General features: G+C 38.6%; 1 protein-coding gene and 1 long non-coding RNA gene across 7 annotated transcripts in view; one reads left to right on the forward strand and one right to left on the reverse strand.

Annotated features, from left to right (window-relative positions):
* Positions 1-21,384, forward strand: part of LOC309628314 — an 882,984-nt gene that overhangs the window by 573,628 nt on the left and 287,972 nt on the right. The gene's annotated exons all lie outside the window — the stretch shown is intronic.
* The window catches only part of KLHL2 (kelch like family member 2), a 126,030-nt gene that overhangs the window by 80,596 nt on the left and 24,050 nt on the right, over positions 1-21,384 (reverse strand). For 5 of the 6 annotated variants that reach the window (XR_014244304.1, XR_014244305.1, XM_082391141.1 and 2 more), the window contains exons 3-4: positions 18,178-18,284; positions 1,967-2,088 (exon numbers count right to left, since the gene is read on the reverse strand). Coding sequence is in view for 4 of the 6 variants with exons in the window: in XM_082391141.1 (XP_082247267.1) it covers positions 1,967-2,088; positions 18,178-18,284 (229 nt within the window). In the remaining 2 variants the exon portion in view is untranslated. Of the gene's footprint in view, positions 1-1,966; positions 2,089-18,177; positions 18,285-21,233; positions 21,258-21,384 lie in introns of those variants that run through there. The other variant, XM_082391140.1, reaches the window with a different exon arrangement.

The following is a 21,384-nucleotide window of genomic DNA, read 5'->3' on the forward strand; positions in this document are numbered from 1 at the left end:
TTTCAATGGAGTATAAAATAAGGCTTTATATACCAAGATACCCCTACGGTGAAGAAACATCCCTCTTCCAAAAAACAACAAAAACAATGTGAATGTTAAGCATTTAATGAGTCTGCCAAATACAACTCTTTCAATGTATTCCTGTAAGAGCTAGCAATATACACAAAGGCAAGTTAGCAGGGCAAGAGGTTTTCTGAGAGGTGTGATGACTAACACTTCAGGACTGGAACATGACAGTTATTAAAAGAAACATGAGAAGCGTTCTCCCAGTTCCTCACAGGCCAATGTCTCTACTGCAAGAGCTACTACAAACAGCATTCAGAGCTGAATTCACACACTCCAGTCTTGTAGGCCTAAACCACCACCTTTTGCAGTTTTCCCCCATGTGACACATTATGTGAATCAAAGAAACCAATCAGTAATTCATTTACTGAAGGTCAGATATAGGGTACAGTGAGACTCAGGCACTCAAACGAATAAAAAGAAGGAGCAAAAGAAACCCAAGATAAGGGTCTTGTTGAAACCAATGCCCCAGAATCCAGCAAACAGCCCACCTGTACAGAAAAGACCAGAATGAGATGACACGTACCAAACATTTTCCTCCATGTTAAAAAAAGGTTCACATAGCATCTGATTCACACCTTTGTACATGACTTCAGGATCAACCAAGGCTTTTCAAATGCTTTACCTCATGAATGGGACTTCCAAGCAGAGGTTAACTGAGGCCATCTAGGAAGGATCACCAGGAGGCCTTACCACTGCCAGTATTGAAGATTTAATAACAGCATGCTCTAACAAGTTAAAGTGAAAAGATTTCAGTCTCCAAATTCAAATATTTTGCAGCATATTTCAATTAATTACAAGGGACAAAAGATTTCCGATTTGCACAAGTAGAATTTAGAGATTATTTCTTAAGAAGTTAGTCCTAGTTCTTTTTGCTGTCCTCAAAATACAGTCTACCTATTGGAAGGAGTATAAATAAATACAAACTTTTAGATGGCAATTTGGCGTATCTATCAGAAATTAAAACATGAATGTACCTTTTGATCCAGCTATTACATGTTGAGGAATCTATCCCATGAAATTTTTGGATGCAAATATAAAAATGTTCATTCACTGCAACATTTTTGTAAAGGTGAAAAATCATATATGCTGATTAACGTACAGGACACCACACAAAAGAATGAGCTGGACTCATATGTATTGACATGTAAAGAACTCCAAGACACTTTGTTCAGTGAAAAAAGCAAAGTTACAGAACAACAGGTATAGTAAAAGTATACTTATGTCAAGAAAATTGTGTGTGTGTGTGTGTGTGTGTGTGTGTGTGTGTGTAACTACATAGAAAATATTCTTAAAGATTAACACCAAACAGATAACAGAGGCTACCCTCTGGGGAAAGAGAGTAAATCACAGAGTGTGGGATTGGTGAGTGCGAAGAGAAGTACAGTTTTAAAGAGGGACTTTCACTTTCTACTCCACATCCACCTGTATTAGTTAAACATTTACATCATATATATAAAACATTTGTTCTTTATAGAAAGTAAGAGAGGTGCAATGCCAAATTTTAGCTAAAATCTAGAATCACTAATAGAGGATGCTGAAATAGTCAAAGAAGTAAAGGCTGTTGGCCATCAAAAACACCCTTTACAGACTTAACCTTCCAGGGAATAAAGGAAAATATGGGTAGCACTGTAGTTATAAATGAACATGACCATGTCTTCATAAAAGAACAAGCATCATTCAGAGAACTAAAGAATTTGTATCTTAGAACTTTGAGAATATAAAAGATACTGAAATCAGGAACATTATTAAAAAGCTATAATCTTTATAATGTCTCTTAGAAATACAGTTTTAACAACAAATTCTATTACTTTGGTACAAAGTGTCTATGTACAGGTATGTCCTTTTGCATTAGAACACTGACATGTGTAAAGAACCAAGTGATATGAGGCGTCACCCTTACCTGTACATTCTCTTCTGTCACCTGAATCTCCGCCGTGTAAACATAGTCAATCAGCATCCTCAGGGTCCAGCCGTCCACCTCCTTGATTCGAACTCTCTTTGCTCGGCTCTCACTCATCTCACCTGAAACACAAGGAGCAAGGCTGATGCTGTAGCAGACACCCAGCGGGAAGACCAAAACCCAGTCAGACGGCCACTCACTGTATTCAGGAGGCAACATGGTCAGCCACTTCAGCAGGCCTACAACATTCCCCTACCTCCCCTAAAAGCTTACCTGAGGAAACCATACAAGGTACTTCCGTTACCCACTTGTACCTGGAAATCACATCATGGCGATGAATATGCCACATGTCCAACTGCATGAACTCTTAATACCTGTAGAATTATAGGTTCAGGACCCAATGCCGTCCATGCCTCTTTTTGGTCCAATGTGTGGACAAAGAATGTCACCTGCCATAGCAGTAAACACAGGATGTTGCAGCCATCAGCCATTGCAGGCCACCCCAGACTGTGCACCATGAGGGGATTCAGAATGGGAAAAAAAAATAGGATACTGGCCCTAGGTAGTTAAGGTGTGTATCAAAGGAATGATTTCAATGAGCCCAGACGCTTGTTATCTTCCCATACATAGAAAAGTGCTAAATTTATTAACCTGTCTGGTTTTCTTTAATTAACAATAATCTTTTGATGTTCTGACTACCTGGTTCTTCTGCAAAAACTCCTACATATTCTGGCTCCTCCCTGACCTCTTTGGAGCAGTCCCTCAGAGAGATCTGAGAGGCTGCCTCCTGGGCTGAAGTCCTCCGAAAGTCCGCTGAGTAAAACATAATTCGCAGCTTCTAGGGTGTGCATTTTTTTAGTTGACGATGCTTTAGAGCAGTTTCTTTTCCTTTTGAATTTCTATTCAAGACTAGAACACAGCGTTACCCCGTGAGGCTAACTTCCAAGTTCCTGGTACTCGCTCACAAGCACACCAGTGCCTGCCCCTGCCCTCTGGGAAGACACACCTCTCAGATAGGAAACAATCAGAACACAAATTACAGAAGATGCCCAGGAAATGCAAGACAAAAGAGGGGTCTTAAAGAGGTGAGTCAATGGCCAAGGCAAATGGCAATGGGCCTTCTAGCCCAAGTTCCGTTCCTATTTGTCATCTGCAGCAACTTCATCCTGAAGTCATTTCCATACCAGCATTTATTACTAAAGCCAGATGCCCTTCTACATCACTGCCTGCTAAGTAAGTGGTACAAGACCTCCCTCTTACTACCCACTGAACCGGTTAAGCATTCAAGGATCATAAATAAGATCCTCTCTTGTATAAAGAAACGGGGAAGCAGAAAAGAGAAGGGGATGGCTCCTAAACCCAGGGGACTCATGGAGAGTTAGAAGCAGGTTTGGGCACATATGTGCGGACATAAAATGGCCCAAGAACAGGGAAACATAAGCAATTGAATGGGGAAAGAAAACTCAATTAAAAACAAGACAGCTGGGCTTCCCTGGTGGCGCAGTGGTTGGGAATCTGCCTGCCAATGCAGGGGACACGGGTTCGGGCCCTGGTCTGGGAAGATCCCACATGCCGCGGAGCAACTGGGCCCGTGAGCCACAACTACTGAGCCTGCGCGTCTGGAGCCTGTGCTCCGCAACAAGAGAGGCCGCGATAGTGAGAGGCCCGCGCACCGCGATGAAGAGTGGCCCCCGTTCGCTGCAACTAGAGAAAGCCCTCGCACAGAAACGAAGACCCAACACAGCCATAAATAAATAAATAAATAAATAAATAAATAAATAAATAAATAATAAACAAACAAACAAACAAACAAACAAGACAGCCTAAAAATAATGTTGAGTGTTAGGGAACACCTTAGCAAAAAGGTTTACTTCTACATTCATCAGGTTTCAAAGATAAAGGAAGTATGAAAAACAATGCCACCATCCCTCACCTGTTAGAAAAACAACACAATGGCCTCAAGATTTCTTGAAAGTTCATTTCTTTTTCAGGTACAGTATACTGTCAGTGACCATAAATTATCAGAAAAAGCTATAGGAATCCATAATTATACAAAATTCCTTTGCAAACATAAACACTGGGAAGAGAGAAATAATAACAGTGATGTATATTTAACTACCTGCTTCCCTGGAGATTCTCTCTGACAAAAGCTCAAAAAAAGCTGTTCTCCTAAGAGCTAAAATATCTGAAAAACTATTATGCTACTTCCCAGGGGGGAAAACATCCACTGGTATTACAAGGGAAGAGAGAAAGTTGATGATATGCTCCTGTTATATGCCTATATAGCAGGAAGACAAGGGATTGGGCTATGTATCTGCTGCCTCAGCATGTTTTTGTTTTTTTTTTCCTTTCATGAAAAAGGGGAAAGCATGTTTTTTTTCCCCCTTAAAGAAAAGGGTAAAAAAAGCAGGGTCGAGGAATATGGAAACATAATTCTTCATCTACATATAAGGCACCTTCCTCTGACCTACTCTCTCTGGATCTTGTAGCTAGATGGGATTTGTGTCATCTGAAAGCTCTTTTGTGGTAGTGAGGACACTTTGGTAATTCCCACTTGGACTTTAGCGAAAGGCCACTCTAATTCATCTCTAGGGCCCCTGCGATGTGCAAAACCCCACAGGGCCCGGGGCCACACAAGCATAAAGCCATGTACTTAGTTCTCAAGGAATTCACTCCTCAGGACTTAGGCATGATTTAGACAAAAACAAGTTTGACTTTAATTTACATGTATGACTGAAAAATTATCAGTTCTCTGCCAAGCAGTTTTTAATATTATAGTTTTTAAGGTATTGCTATAAGATGCACTGTGCTGATTCATACATTCCTTAAGTGTCATTTTTAATATTAATTATTTCTCTCCCAAGAAAACTGTATCTACTTCCAACAAATTCTATCTCTATCACATACTGCTTTAGAAATGCTTTAATCTTTATTTTTCATATTAATTTACAAAAACAAATAGCTTGCCGCAGACTGTGTTAATAGTTTAAAAATTCCAGTAACTACGAAGAACCAAAACACATACCAAAGAGAGTTGTAAAAGCTACTTAGAGCTAATTCTAGTTGTTAAATATTATCTTACTTCTGTCCTTTGCTGTGTTTATAGAGGAGATTTATTTTTGATAATGAGTTTTGTTTTTCTTTCTTTCTTTTTTTTTTTTTTGGCCGTGCCACGTGGCTTGTGGGATCTTGGTTCTCCGACTAGGGACTGAACCCAGGCCCACAGCAGTGAAAACGTCAAGTCATAACCACTGGACCGCCAAGGAATTCCTGATAATGAATTTTAAAAAGATACCCAATGATACTGTAAAGAGTTTAATCTCATAACATTTTTTTAACTTCCTGTCTTAGGGTTCTTCTCCTGTGTTTGATCATGTATTATAGAGCTGAAGCTATACTGTGATATCCGCACAGATACCGCCACCGCCACCCTCACCTCCTCTCCATCCCTCCTGCCGCTGTGCCCCCTCTTCCTTCCCCCTCACCTCCAGGATGGACTCCACACATCTGGCCATGGCGCTCAAAAGCCTTCAGCTGCTCCCAGTCCAGGCATGCAGGCCTGTCCACGTCCCACCCCTGCCTCGCTATGCAGCCTCCTCTCTCTCTCTCCCACTTCTAGTCTTAATTTACATAAGGAAGGAACTTTGTGTAGTTTCCCATACACACCCAGCAATTTCCTACCTCGATGCCTCTGTCGAGCTTCATCATCTCTGTCTCCCCATGCCCTCATTCCCCAGGCTAACCCCCACATATTCTTCCAGATTCAGCTGGAACCTCTCCAAGCAGCCTTGCCTGCTGATGACCCAAGGCTGGGTTAGGTTCTCACCCTAGGTTACCTCCTGCAAATCCACTCTGTCATAATAATATCTGGTTCTCCCCACCTGGATTCTCGAGTTTCCTGAGAGCAGGGATGACGTCTTCCTTACCTCTGTATCCCACAATGCCTGACATATGGTAGATACCCAATAAATAATGGCTGTTTGAATGAATGACTAGAAAAGCGAAAAGTAAAACAAGTGCCAATTTTAAATGTAGCACCTTTACTTAACACAATTACTAACACTTAAGTTAGTCTTGAATATGGGTATTCTAGCTCTGAAGGATTTCAGTTAACGAACATCTATTGAACGTCCACTATACAGGCCGAGCTAAGCACTTTCACTAATGAACACTGCACCATCTCTACTGTTTTTGAGAAAAGAAATGAAGTCCCCCCAAATCGTAAAAGCTTATGGACACATGGATGGATAGAAACATTTCCAGCTCAAGGATCTTAATCAGGACTCCTGAAGCCCAGAACAAACTGGTGACTGTATCTACCCATTCTGAAGTTCTAAAAAGTGAATAGGTTTAAGAGGGCAAACCCTAGGATCAATTAAAAACTCATGTGACTCTAATTTCAGTCATTGCTTAGCACATAAATTGAAAAAAATAATAAAAATATAGTACAGTACACTTTATACTATGTTGAAACCCTAAGAATTGAATGACAAGCTTACAGCCACATTTAATAAATAAATTTTATTCCACTACTCTTCAAGTTATACTTGTCACCTACTCCAATCATTATTGCCCTTTTGCTCATTATTAGTCTCAGGTTACAAAGAAGCTACTGACACAATGGTATCTTCATTCTGGCAAGATGACCCAAATGCCCCTGCCAGGCACTGGGTATGGTGGCATGGTACATAATTCCCCAATTCTACAACTAATCTAAGGCAAACATGGTAACTACATTACCCTGCCAGTTTGGCTCTAGCTTGAGTAACTTCTGGAACAGGTCTCCCAGTTCCTAAAAGAAAAATAGGAAAGAGACAACCCCTCTCCTTCCTCGAGATGTTGGGTCCACTCTCGTAGGCATCTTGCATTCATGGGGGAAGCAACCATAGGATAAAATTTTTAGTGAGGACAGCCGGGTGGCGAGACAGAAGGAAGAGGATCCCTGATGATCCGATCATACCTGGTGCCCAGCCTATTTTCCAGTTATGAGAGAATATATTTCCTTGCTACTTAAACCAGCTTAAGGGGAGTTTTCTGTTATATGCAGACTAAAGTTATATGCACTTTATGTGCAATGCCCTATTTAATGTTCTTCACAGCAGTCAGCGATATGAGAAATTACCTTTTCTTTATGTTTCCTCTCTAACCATTCCTCCTCTCCCCAAAGCCTAGGATAACACCTAGCACACAGAAGATGCTCAATGAATACTCCTTCATGAAGGAAAGCACAAATCTTAGACAAATACAACATGCACACAACTTTTAAAATATCTCACATCTTAATCATTCAAATGATAATCTATCTTTTCCTATTCTAATTTACCTTACTAAATCATGTTCAATGTGACAAAAGAAATTATCAAAACGCACCCCCAAAAAAGAAGACTGAAAATAAAAATACAGTATTTCCCACTAGATTTCAGATATTTTAGCCTGTGGCACCACAGAAGCCTCAAATATATTTGTTAAGAAAAATGGCATTTTAAATGCCACATTTGTACACAAACAAGTAATTTTAAAACAAAAACTCAGGACTTCCCTGGAGGTCCATGGTTAAGGGACCATGCTTCCTTTGCAGGGGGCATGGGTTCAATCCCTGGTCGGGTAACTAAGATCCCGCATGCTGCGTGGCATGGCCAAAAAAACCCAAACCAAACCAAACCAAACAAAAAAAGGATGATAAAATAAATAAATAAATAAAAACACAAGAACACAATTTGATTTATTCTTTCTCAAGTAACAGTTAAACAACCTGGCCTTGATCTAAATTGGTCCATACTTCACAAAAGAAAAACCTGTGACTACATCACAGAATTACTTTTCACCTCCCTTCTACCCAAATGGAACTACAACGAGTAACAGAATTCTTTTTTAGGTGATATAATTTGAATGAAAAATTCACCTATAGTTTAGGGGAGATGAAAAACAAGAGCCAAAAAAGAATATCTGTAGAGTCCCCATTTCCTAATAGGCGAGTCACAGGGAACAAGAGGAGTACAAGGTAGCCCTGTGCCACTGCAGACACTTCTGCTTACTGCTGATCATTGAGCCACAGTACACAAACATCATGGTGTGTGATGGGGTGGAAGCATGCCAAGGTCTTCTTGTGGGCCTCGACATATTTTTTATGACAGATAATATAAATATAATAGGACTTCAGACCAGGAAAACAGATAAACAATGGGCTCACAGTCTAGCAAATCTTAAATGAATATATGTACACTAAACCACCTAGACCAGATTTTTATGTCTTCTTTAGGTAAAAAATCTAATCTAATCTCTGCCAAACTGCTATTTAGTGGATTCAAAAGAAGAAAATGAACAAAGATTGCCAGAAAGGTAAATAGCATCTATTGCTGAAGAACCATAAAAGTCTAGCCTACTAAGCAAACGAAAAGATGCTCAACATCATTAGTCATTAGGGAAGTGCAAATTAAAACTATAAGAGATGCCATTTCACACCCATTAGAATGACCACAATTGAAAAAAAAAAAAAAGATAGCAACAAGTGTTGGCAAGGATGTAGAGAAATGGGAACAGTCATACATAACACAGGCATATAAAATGATGCAGCCACTTGGGGAAATAGCATAGCAATTTTTAAAAAGTTAAATATAAATTTACCATATGACCCAGGAATCCACACATAGGTATCTACCACCATGAGACATTTGTCCACACAAAGAACTGCAAATGAATGTTCATAGCAGCATTATTCTTTTTTTTAATTTTAATTTTATTTTTGGCTGTGTTGGGTCTTCATTGCTGCACGTGAGCTCTCTCTAGTTGCGGCAAGCAGGGGCTACTCTTTGTTGCAGTGCGCAGGCTTCTCACTACAGTGGCTTCTCTTGTTGCGGAGCATGGGCTCCAGGCACGCAGGCTTCAGTAGCTGTGGTGCGCAGGCTCAGCAGTTGTGGCTCGCGGGCTCTAGAGCACAGGCGCAGTAGTTGTGGCTCACGGGCTTAGCTGCTCCGCGGCATGTGGGATCTTCCCGGACCAGGGATCAAACACAGGTCCCTTCATTGGCAGGTGGATTCTTAACCACTGTGCCACCAAGGAAGTCCCCAGCCTTATTCTTAATAGCCAAAAATTGGAAACAACGTAAATGTCCATCAGCTTGGTAAATGAATAGTCAAAATGTGCCATTTTCATACAATGGAATCTACTTAGCAATAAAAAGGAACAGACTGATGATACATACTATGACATGGATGAACCTCAAAAATATTATGTGGGAACAAAAATGTTCTAAAGTTGATTTATGGTGATGGAAGTACTACTCAGTAAATTTACTAAAAATCACTGAACACTACAATATAAAATATGCCTCAATAAAGTTGTAAAAAAATATCACAATTGAGGTACTCAATTCACATTTTATATGTGTCAGAAATTAACACAGAATCCCTATTTTGTATCTACTTTAGCACCTAGCAATCTAAGATTTGACCAAGTACTCTCAGGCAGAAACAGGTTGAACTGCAAGGACCCACCCATCAGTTAACTGAGATACATACTTAGGAATACTTATACAATCAAGACGTCTTCAGGGCCTCATTCCCATCATTAAGCAAAACTTACTTATTCAGAAATTGCATGTTAGCTGAAACATGAAGAGGTGAGAACCATTACGCAAAAAAAAAAAAAAGAGAAAAGAAAAAAGAAAAAAAGAAAGAAAAGAGGGAAGCTGAAATATAGTTCAGATGCTTAAGTAAACAGAGAAGAAAAATAGAGACATAATGAGATCTCCCATCTCCAGCATCCATGTCTCTGGATGTCGAAGGCTCAGGGAGTCTGCAGACTCTTAAGTATCATCTTTTGAAGGGAAAGGAAACTAACCCTGATCTTGTAATTTTAAGTTAATCACTACATTTTGTAACTGGAAAATAAAACATTTATCAAAAATGTCTAGTGTAGACGTTTTCAATCTTATATTCTTACAATATAAAGACATTTAGGAATTGAGGGTAAAAAATAATAATGATAATCATGATAATTACTGCCAACATTAATTGAACATTTTCTATGTGCCAAATAAAGGGCTAACATACATGATCTCACTTAATCTTTATAAGAATCCTAGGAAGTAAATATTATCATCCCCATTTTCCAGAAGGGGAAACTGAAGCCCAGACTGATGAAGTGATTAATGATCCCAAAGATCCAGTAACTCTGACAAGGAAGTGGCAATAACAGTGTCACCTGAAGGAAGGCCACTTACAGGGACAGCACTTTACTAGTGAATTCCTAAATTAGGCCAATGCAGATCAAATACTCCTTTTGCAAACTAGAGATTCTGTTTAGAAAAGACTCCAGGAGTAATAAATAAGATGTAAACCAAAAGACTGAAGTGAATCCACAACATAAAAATTTGACTAATCCCATTTCAACTTTTCGAATTAGCCTCAGCTAAAGGCACCCTCCCCAAATCACTTGCCCAACTTGGCTCACGGCCCCTCTACTATCTTTCCTAACTTCTTGATTATTTAATTCAGTTCGGAACAGCAAGAATGTAATAGGCTGAAGAGTGAGGTGCCTCCAGACTTCTCTCTACTCCCAAAACACTAAGTCCATTCTCTCCACATTGCTTTCTGCACTTTTCTTCATCTGTGTAAACCTTTACATTCATTATGTTTCAAGAAATGTCAGATCCCCTTCTCTCAATGCTGCCCATCACAGTCCTCACCATCTGTATTACTCCTTTGCACACACAGATCTTCCATAAACTATTATGTATTTAAAGTGTGCACATCTCATTTCCCCAGTGATATAATACACTACTGGGGCAGGAAGTATGCTAATATTGTTTTGTATTCCTTGAAGTATCCAGCAAAATGTTAGGCCCAGGATATATTTAAGTTTCTAAAGTATGAATAGATTTGTATTTGTGCTTTTTTTCTATAACTGTATATGTATTTACAAGTATTTACTTGTCCTACCAATAATCTAAGATTATAAGCTCATTGTTGGAACAGATAATAACTTCATATCCTTGTACAGTACTGTATGTTTAAATTTTGTTTTCTTAAGAATGAGGTTAAGGGAGGGTGTGGCTAGGTGGCAGAGTAGGAAGACCTGGAGCTCACCAGCTCCTACAGGCACACCAAATTACAACTACTCACAGAGCAACTATAAATGAGAATGACCTGAAGACTAGCAGAGATTTCCCACAACTAAAGACATAGAGAAGGAACCACAATGAGAAGGACAGAAGGGGCAATGACATGACCTAGTCAAGACTCACTCACCCAGGTCAGCAACCCACAAACAAGAGGATAATCACAGTTACAGAGATTCTCCCCAAAGAGCAAGGGTTCTGAGCCCCACATCAGGCTCCCCAGTCCAGGAATCCTACACCAAGAAGACAAGCCCCTAGAACATCTGGCTTTGAAGGCTGGAAGGGCTTGGCTACATGAGAGCAAGAGGGCTGTAGGAAACAGAGACTTATCTGTTAAGGGTGTGTGCAAAATCTCATACACTCTGAGACCCAGGACAGAGGCAGTAGTTTGAAAGGAGCCTGGGTCAGACCTATTTTCTGATCTCAGAGAGCCTCCCAGAGAGGCAAGAGCTCACCCTGGGGTCACTGATGCTGGTGGCAGCCATTTTGGGGAGCTCGTTCTACCACAAGGACACTGGTGCTAGCAAGTGCCATTTTGGGGTCCACCCTATAGACTATTAGTGCCAGGGGCTTACCTGCCCACCAGTGGGCTGGCAGCAGCTGTGTGCCCCAATCAGACCATGCAGACAGCCACGTGGGAAGCCTACCCCACCCTCCAGCCTGACCACAGCCACTGTGCATGGCACAGCCTTGCAGCCAACCAGGCCAGGGGCCAGCCCTGCCTACCAGACCGCCCACAGTACTCTTCTCACCATAACAAAAGGGGTCACACAGCCCACACAGGGGGTACCCCTAGAGGGGGGTACCCCTAGAGCATACAGCTCTGAACAGGAGGGGAGTGAGCTGCTGGGCCCCACAGGATGTCAACTGCATAAGGCCACCTCTCCAAGATCCAGAAACTTAACCAACCTACCTGATACACAGAAATATATACAGAAAATTGGGCAAAATGATAAGAAAGTAAAATATGTTCTAAACAAAGGAACAAGAGAAAACCTCAGAAAAAGAACTAAATGAAATGGAGAAAAGCAATCTACTTGATAAAGAATTCTAGGTAATGATCATTAAGATGCTCCACAAACTTGGGAGAAGAACTGAATGAATATAGTGAGAATTTTAACTGATAGGTAGTTAGAAAATACAAAGATGCCCCAAACAGACCCAAAGATAAAATAACTGAAAAAAAAAAAAAACTAGAAGTAATGAACAGTATATTAGATGATACAGAGGAGTGGAATAGCAATCTGGAAGACAGACTAGTGGAAATCACCCAAGATGAACAGAAAAAAAAAGAATTTTAAAAAATGAGGGTAGTTTAAGAGACCTCGGGGACAACATCAAGCGTACTAACATTCACATTATAGGGGTACCAGAAGAAGAGAGAAAAGGGCAGAGAACTTACATGAAGAAATAGCAGGTGAAAACTTCCTTAACCTAGGGAAGGAAACAGACATCCAGGTAGAGGAAGTACAGAGTCCCAAACAAGAAGAACTGAAAGAGGTCCACACCACAACACATTATAATTAAAATGGCAAAAATTAAGGATAAAGAGAAAATCTTAAAAGCAGCAAGAGAATGCCCACAGACTATCAACTGACTTTTCAGCAGAAACTTAACAGGCCAGGAGGACGGCCATGATATATTTCAACTGATGAAAGGATAAAATGTACACCACAAATGCTCTACCTGCAAAGCTCTCATTCAGATTTGAAGGACAGAGAAAGAGCTTTGCAGATAAGCAAAAGCTAAAAAAGTTCAGCACCACTAAACCAGCTTTACAAGAAACGTTCAAGGAATCTCTCTAAGTGAAAAACGAAAGACCACAACTAGAAACATGAAAATTAGGAAAGGAAAATTCTCACTGGTAAAGGCAAACATATAGTAAAAGTTGTAGATCAGCAACTTATAAAGATAGAAGGAAGGTTAAAAGTCAAAAGTAGTAAAATCATCTATATCCACAATAAATAATTAAGGGGTACACAAAAGAAAAAGATGTAAAATATGACATCAAAAACATTAAATATGGGGAGGTGGAAGTAAAAATACAGGGTTGTTACAATGCATTAGAACTGAAGAGATCCTCAACTTAAAATAATCACATATACAGATACACATAGGTTGTTATATATGAACCTTATGGTAATAATAAACCAAAAACCTTTAAAAGAGGTACACACACACAAAAAAAAAGAAAAAGAAAGGAATCCAAACATAACACTAAAGAGAGTCATCAAGTCACAAGAGAGGAGAGCAAAAAAAAAGGGAACAAAAGAGAACCATAAAAACAACCAGAAAACAATTAACAAAATGGCAATAAGTACATACTTATCAATAATTACTTTAAATGTAAATGAACAAACTGCTCTGATCAAAAGACAGAGTGGCTGAATGGATTAAAAAACAAGACCCACCTATGTGCTACCTATAGGAGACTCACTTCTGATCTAAAGACACACACAGACTAAAAGTGAAGGGATGGAAAAAATATTCCACATAAATGCAAATGAAAAGAAAGCTGGGGTAGCAAATGTACATCAGACAAGACAGACTTTATTTTTTTTTTAATTTCAGTTTACTTTTTTATACAGCAGGTTCTTATTAGTTATCTATTTTATACATATTAGTGTATATATGCCAATCCCAATCTCCCAATTCATCCCACCACCACCACCCCCACCCCCGCTTTCCCCCCTTGGTGTCCATATGTTTGTTCTTTACATCTGTGTCTCTATAGACAAGACAGACTTTAAAACAAAGATGTTATCAAGAGACAAAGAAGGACATTACCATTTAATGATCAAGGGATCAATCCAAGAAGCAGATACAACAACTGTAAATGTATATGCACCCAACATAGGAGCACCTAAATACATTAAGCAAATACAGGTAAACATAAAGGGAGAAACTGACAGTAATACAATGATAGTAGGGGACTTTAACACCCCATTTACATCTATGGACAGATTATCCAAAAAAAAAATCAATATGGAAACACAGCCTTAAGTGACACATTAGACTAGAGAGATTTCATAAATATTGATATATATAGAACATTTCAACCAAAAGCAGCAGAATACACATACTTTTCAAGTGCACATGGAACATTCTTCAGGACAGATCACATGCCACAAACTAAATCTGAATAAATTTAAGATAACTGAAATCATATCAATGGTATGAGGAGAGAAATCAACTACAAGAAAAAAAATGAAAAAACACAAACACATGGAGTCTAAACAATATGCTACTGAACAACCAATGGGTCACTGAAGAAATCAAAAGGAAATAAAAAAAAAAAATCTGAAGACACATGAAAAAGAAACACAATCCAAACACAACAACACAACAATCCAAAATCTATGGAACACAGCAAAAGCTGTTTTAAGAGGAAAGTTTACAGCCATACAAGCCTACCTCAGGAAACAAGAAAAATCTCAAGACAATCTAAGCTTACACCTGAAGGAACCAGAAAAAGAAGAATAAACAAAACCTAAAGTTAGAAGAAGGAAAGAAATAATAAATATCAGTGCAGAAATAAATGAAATAAAGACTAAAAAAACAGAAAAGATCGATGAAAGAGCTGGTTCTTTGAAAAGATACACAAAATTAATAAACCTTTAGCCAGACTCATAAGAAAAAGAGAAGGCCCAATAAATAATCCAGAAATGAAAGAGAAATTACAAATGAAACCACAGAAATACATAGGATTGTTAGAGATTACTTCGAACAATTATACATCAACAAAATGGACAATTTACAATAGATATATTCCTAGGAACATATAATCTCCCAAGACTGAATCAGGAAGAAACAGAAAATATGAACAGACCGGTTACCAGTAATGAAATTGAATCAATAATTTAGAAAACTACCAACAAACAAAAGTCCAGGACCAGTAGGTGAATTCTACCAAACATTTAAAGAGTTAACACCTATTCTTCTCAAACTATTCCAAAAATTGAAGATGAAGGAACACTGTGGAACACATTCTATAAGGCCAGCATCACCCTAACAAAAAACAGGCAAATACACCACAAAAAAGTAGAATTACAGGCCAATATCTCTGATGAACACAGATGCAAACATTCTCAAAATATTAGCAAACTGAATTCAACAATACATCAAAAGAATCATATACCATACCAAGTGGAATTTATCCTAGGGATGCAAGGATGGTTCAATATCTACAAATCAATCAATGTGATACATCACATTAACAAACTGAAGAATAAAAATGATATGATCATATCAATAGATGCAGAAAAAGCTATTGATAAAATCCAACATCCATTTATAATAAAAACTCTCTAGAAAGTGGGCATAGAGGGAACCTACCTCAATATAAAAAAGGTCATATATGACAAGCCCACAGTTAACATCATATTCAATGATGAAAAGCTGAGAGCATTTCCTCTAACATCAGGAACAAAACAAGGATGTCCACTCTCACCATTTTTATTCAACATAGTTTTGGAAGTCCTGGCCACAGCAATCAGAGAAGAAAAATAAATAAAAGGAATCCAAATTGGAAAGGAAGAAGTAAAACTGTCACTGTTTGCAGAGGACATGATACCATATATAGAAAATCCTAATGACGCTACCAAATAAATCAGAATTAATAAATGAATTCAGTAAAGATCCAGGATAAAAATGTAATACAGAAATCTGTTGTGTTTCTATACACTAATAACAAACTATCAGAAAGAGAAATTGAACAATCTCATTAACAATTTCATCAAAAAGAATAAGATACCTAGGAATAAATATAACCAAAGAGGCAAAAAACTTGTACTTTGAAAGCTATAAGACACTGATGAAAGAAACTGAAGACGACACAAACAAATGGAAAGATATACTGTGCTCATGGGTTGGAAGAACTAATATTGTTAAAATGACCATAAACCCTAAGGCAATCTACAGATTCAATGCAATCCCTATCAAAATACCCATGACATTTTTCACAGAACTAGAACAAATAATTCTAAAATTTGTATGGAAACACAAAAGACCCCAAATAGCCAAAGCAATCTTGGGAAAGGAGAACAAAGCTAGAGGTATCATGCTCCCTGATTTCAAATTATACTACAACGCTACAGTAATCAAAACAGTCTGGTACTGGCACACAAAAAAAAAGATACATAGATCAATGTAACAGAATAGAGAGTAGAGAAGTAAATCCAAACTTATATGGTCAATTAATCTCCAACAAAGGAGGCAGTGGGGAATAGACAGTCTCTTCAATAAACGATGCTGGGAAAAGTGGACAGCTACATGCAAAAGAATCAAACTGGACTACTTTCTAACACCATGCACAAAATAAACTCAAAATGGATTAAAAACTTAAATGTAAGACCTGAAACCATAAAAGTCCTAGAAGAAAACATAGGCAGCATGGTCTTAGCAATATTTTTTGGATCTTTCTCCTCAGGCAAGGGCAAAAAAGCAAAAATTAACAAATGGGACTACATGAAACTAAAAAGCTTTTGCACAGCAAAGGAAACTATCAACAAAGGCAGCCTACCAAATGGAATGAGGTATTTGCAAATGAACTACCCAGTAAGGAGTTTCTATTCAAAACATACAAAGAACTCATACAACTCAACATCAAAAAAAAAAAAAAAATTGAAAAATGGGAGGAGTACTTGTATACACATTTTTCCAGAGAAGACATACAGATGGCCAACAGACATGTGAAAAGATAGTCAGCATCACTAATCACCAGGGAAATGCAAATCAAAACCAGAATGAGATACTACCTCATACCTGTCAGAATGGCTATTTTCAAGAAGGTAACAAATAACAAATATTGGTGAGGATGTAAAGAAAAGGAAACCCTTGTGCACTGTTTGTGGGATTGTAAACTGGTACAACCACTATGGAAAACAGTATGGAGGTTCCTCAAAAAATTAAAAATAGAACTACCATATGATGCAGAAATTCCACTTCTGAATAAAAACAGTAATTGGAAAGATATGTGCACCCCTATGTTCACCGCAGGATTATTTACAATAGCCAACAAATGGAAGCAACCTGTGTCCATTGATAGATAAATGGATAAAGAAGATGTGGTATATATATATATACACACACAATGGAATATTAATAGGCTTAAAAAAGAATGAAATCTTGCCATTTGCAACAACATGGATGGACCTAGACGGTATCATGCTAAGTGAAATAAGTCAGACAGAGAATACAAATATCAAATGATTTCATATGTGAAATAAAAACATAAATAAATAAAATAAAATGAAAACAGACTCAACAGATACAGAGAACAAACGGTTCACAGAGGGGAGTATGGTGGGGGTGGGGTCGGGTGGGAGAATTAGGTGACTAGCTAAGTGATACAAACCTCCAGTTATAACGTAAATAAGCCATGGGGATGTAATATACAGCATAAGGACAATAATATTATAGTAACTTTGTATGGGGACAGATGGTTAAAGGACTTATCATGGTGATCACTTCATAAAGCATGCAAATGTCAAACCATTATATAGTGCTCCTGAAACATAATATTGTACATCAACTATATTTTTAAAGGCTTCCAGTGTGGCAGGCACAAATTGCTTTTTTGCCAGAAATATTAAAATCATTTTATGTATTTTTATAGTTGCCTAAGTGTCCACTCTATTTTCTTATATTTCTGAATCAAAAGGCATTAAATAAACATCTCTTTGTTCACTATAAACACTGGATGAGGCAAATGTGAAAATCATTTGAAGAAATGTGAAACAGTAAAAGCAATTTACTTTTGTCAAAATAAGAAAGTGCCAAAGGCTGTTATAAATGGCAAGAAGGCAAACTTAGCCAATATATGTAAATATAAATGTAAAGGGGGGAAACTGAGCATAAAATTGCATTTGTATGTAACATATACGTGTATGTAATGGACACATGTATGTACACAACACCATTACAAGAATGAAAAACAAAGATGAGGAGTAATTTAAAACAAAGCAAGAGCATTTTCTTCTATTACAATGCTTAACTTCATAATAGTAAAATGTTAATAAGGAAAGAAAATATGGAAAGAAAAGCCCAGATCTGTATACATTTTATAAACATCTGTAACTAAAACATTTCATACCTGTAAACATGGCGTGAAAGTAAGGACTACAGGCGGCCAGCACCACTCTGTGAGCAGAGATTTCCATGTCTTCAGCCACAATCGTGACATCACACAGCAAATTCTGACTGTTTACAAAACAGGGAGAGAATAATTTTAATGATAACGAGAGTAAGTGTATTGAACACCCTACGCAAAAATTTTACAGTAAAAGCCCAATTTTCTGAAGTTAAGACTGACTAAAAATTGCCATCCTTAAAAACAGGATACCCAAACATGAAGCACATAGAAAACAGTCATGACATACATCAACATGCCTTGACCCTCACTCAGAATCTTGCCTTTGTTTAACAGAGAAATCTTTCCAAACTTGATTACTGATTTCTCAACCTAATAAAAATTACTGGCAGCAAACCATTAATGGGGTGTAAAAGGGGAGGCTGTTTGCATTAAGAACTGCATCAGCAGAAGTGGCAGATGACACTAAGATAAAGACAAAATAAAACACATGGAGAAAACTAAATTGGGTCAAAGTATCAAAACTATACAGACATAGAAAATGTCCTGGGTCATCAAGCAAAGGTAAAATTACATTCAACTACACCTGCTGCTCGAAAGGCGTTTGAGCATTTGAAGTTTAACTTAATCAGAACATTTTCCAAATGCAAAATATCTCATTCTTCAAGGTCAGAAAATATTACCACACATAAAATTAAAAAGCATTTTGTTACCTTAAAACAATTATTCAGCACACATAATTATACCTCCAGTTCTAAAATATCCATTTTAATACATTCAAAAGCATGTAGTGGGCTTCCCTGGTGGCGCAGTGGTTGAGAATCTGCCTGCTAATGCAGGGGACACAGGTTCGAGCCCTGGTCTGGGAAGATCCCACATGCCACGGAGCAACTAGGCCCGTGAGCCACAACTACTGAGCCTGCGCGTCTGGAGCCTGTGCTCCACAACAAGAGAGGCCATGATAGTGAGAGGCCCGCGCACCGCGATGAAGAGTGGCCCCCACTTGCCACAACTAGAGAAAGCCCTCGCACAGAAACGAAGACCCAACACAGCCAAAAATAAATTAATTAATTAACTAATTAAAAAAAAAAAAAAGCATGTAGTGAACACTTTTCACATGCTATACAAGCTGCTAGATGAGACTCCCCAGCTAAATAAGAATGTCACAGAATTTATCTTTTTGGCAAAAAAGGTGGCTGGCGCTAATACCAGAACAAGGAAGAGGGCTCCACTCTAACACCAACCTTGCTGGTAATCATGTCATTAATGAATGAAACAGGTGCAATGAACCCAAAGTCCCTTCTGCACCTCAAATATCCTCACACTGAATTTATGTGTATAGTGTACATAGGTCATGCTGGGCCACCTCCTCAACTATTCCGACTATTTCCTACAAGGGTGCCTGATGGCTTGTCATGTCTAGTAGCTTACAAGCAACATTTTCACAGGAGCTTAACCCAGTCCTTGAGTGTTCCACTTTTCGACACTGCTTATAAACTTGTTTCTGCAGAGTTCACACCAAAACTTCTGGAGATCCTACTGGTACTCACTTTCCCTCCAGTCTAGGAGAAACTGTAAGAAAAGGGGCCAGCACAGCCCTGGTGAGGACTGCATCCTGGTGATGAGCTCGCTGTGCCCTGTAAGTTGAAGCACGGGTCACGATGCCATATGAGACATCAGGCAGGTCACGTGTTAGACTCAAGAGGTGGCCATCACTCAGCTGTAATTCCTCCAGATCAGTGTGGAAAACTGACAAAGTCTACAGTCTGCTCTGCGCAGATAAAATCACTCTGCAATTCTATGAATTCCATGGGTTCACAAGTTAAGCAGGGGGAACTCAGTGGTGTTTTCAGGAAGGTGTTATACAGGAGCTCCACTCGCATGTATTATTTCACTTAGACCCTACCAAAATCTTATGAGATCCATGTTATTGTGATTTTTACCCTTAAAATGTATAGCTGGGGAAACCAAGGAAAAGATGAATAAGAAGCCTGAAGTCACCACTAGTGGCAATGCCAGGATTCAAATCTATGGAGTCTGGCTCACAAAACCATCTAAAGCTATGTGGTTTTAAGACTTGTTAAGGCTTGAATAAAACAGGGAATAGAAAGAAAGAAACAACACCCAATTATTATTTGACATACTGTACACTAGAAGCTATTTTTTAAAGTTCTATATATATGTTTATAAAAGGGCCAGTTTTAGTGGGTTTTTAGCACTACCTCTACAAGAATAGTTAGAAAAAAATCAAATTCAACAAAGTCCTGCAAGATCATCTCTGCCATTAAGGAGATTAGCAGAAAGGACTGACAATGCAAGGATTACAGGACAAAGCGGAAAGCGCCAGAGTGAAGATGCTAGGGGAACAGCGGAGCATCTAAATCAGACTGGGGGTCAGAAAAGGTGTCCTGCAGCTACTGCCCTTAGCCGAGTTCTAAACACAAGTGTTAGCTGGATGGAGAAGGACAAGAGAACCCCACACAGAGAGAACAGCAGATGCTGCTGGACAGAAACATGAAGCAGCAAAGCACAACGGGGTGTGTAGCACAAGAAGCATGGGCAAGAAGGAGAAGAGGGATGCTGGGGTCAGCAGGGCCATCCAGGTTTCCTACGGTGACCAGGTCATCTGGACACAGCTCAAACGTGAGTCAAGTGCATATTAATGTCTATTTTCCTTTCGTCAATAATCCTTCCTAGTGCTCTGGTTTCAAGATGGAACTCAAGTGGAATTACACTTGAATGCCTCCAAATCACATAATTAATTACATTTAACTTCAATTATAATTACTCATTGATCCAAACCTTCTAGCATAACACCTGCTGGCTATCACATAATTATCTTGGCCTTACTGGCTTATTAGCTGATGTTAGTTAACTAACAGAGTAAAAACACTGCCAAACCAGTATGCAGCCGCACCCTGGGTTAGGTCACATGGAGTCTAATGCCACATTATAGATCAAGGACATGCTTAGTTTTAGTGTTCAATTTTTTATCTTTCTGTCTCTAGCAATAACATGTTTTTAAAACAGCACTCACAGACTAGAGAGATTTGACCAACCTTTTTATCATTCAGCCAGTGTATGTCTGTTGACTCTGGCCCTTACCTCTTCATTCCAAGTGTGCATGCTCACAAGAAGTTGAGTGACTTTAGGTGAGGAGAAGAGGGCTACAAATAAAATCCAGCAATAAAAATAACAGAAACTTGTTTT

Source organism: Balaenoptera borealis, assembly GCF_965194805.1.
Source record: "Balaenoptera borealis genome assembly, chromosome: 4".
NCBI lineage: Eukaryota > Metazoa > Chordata > Mammalia > Artiodactyla > Balaenopteridae > Balaenoptera > Balaenoptera borealis.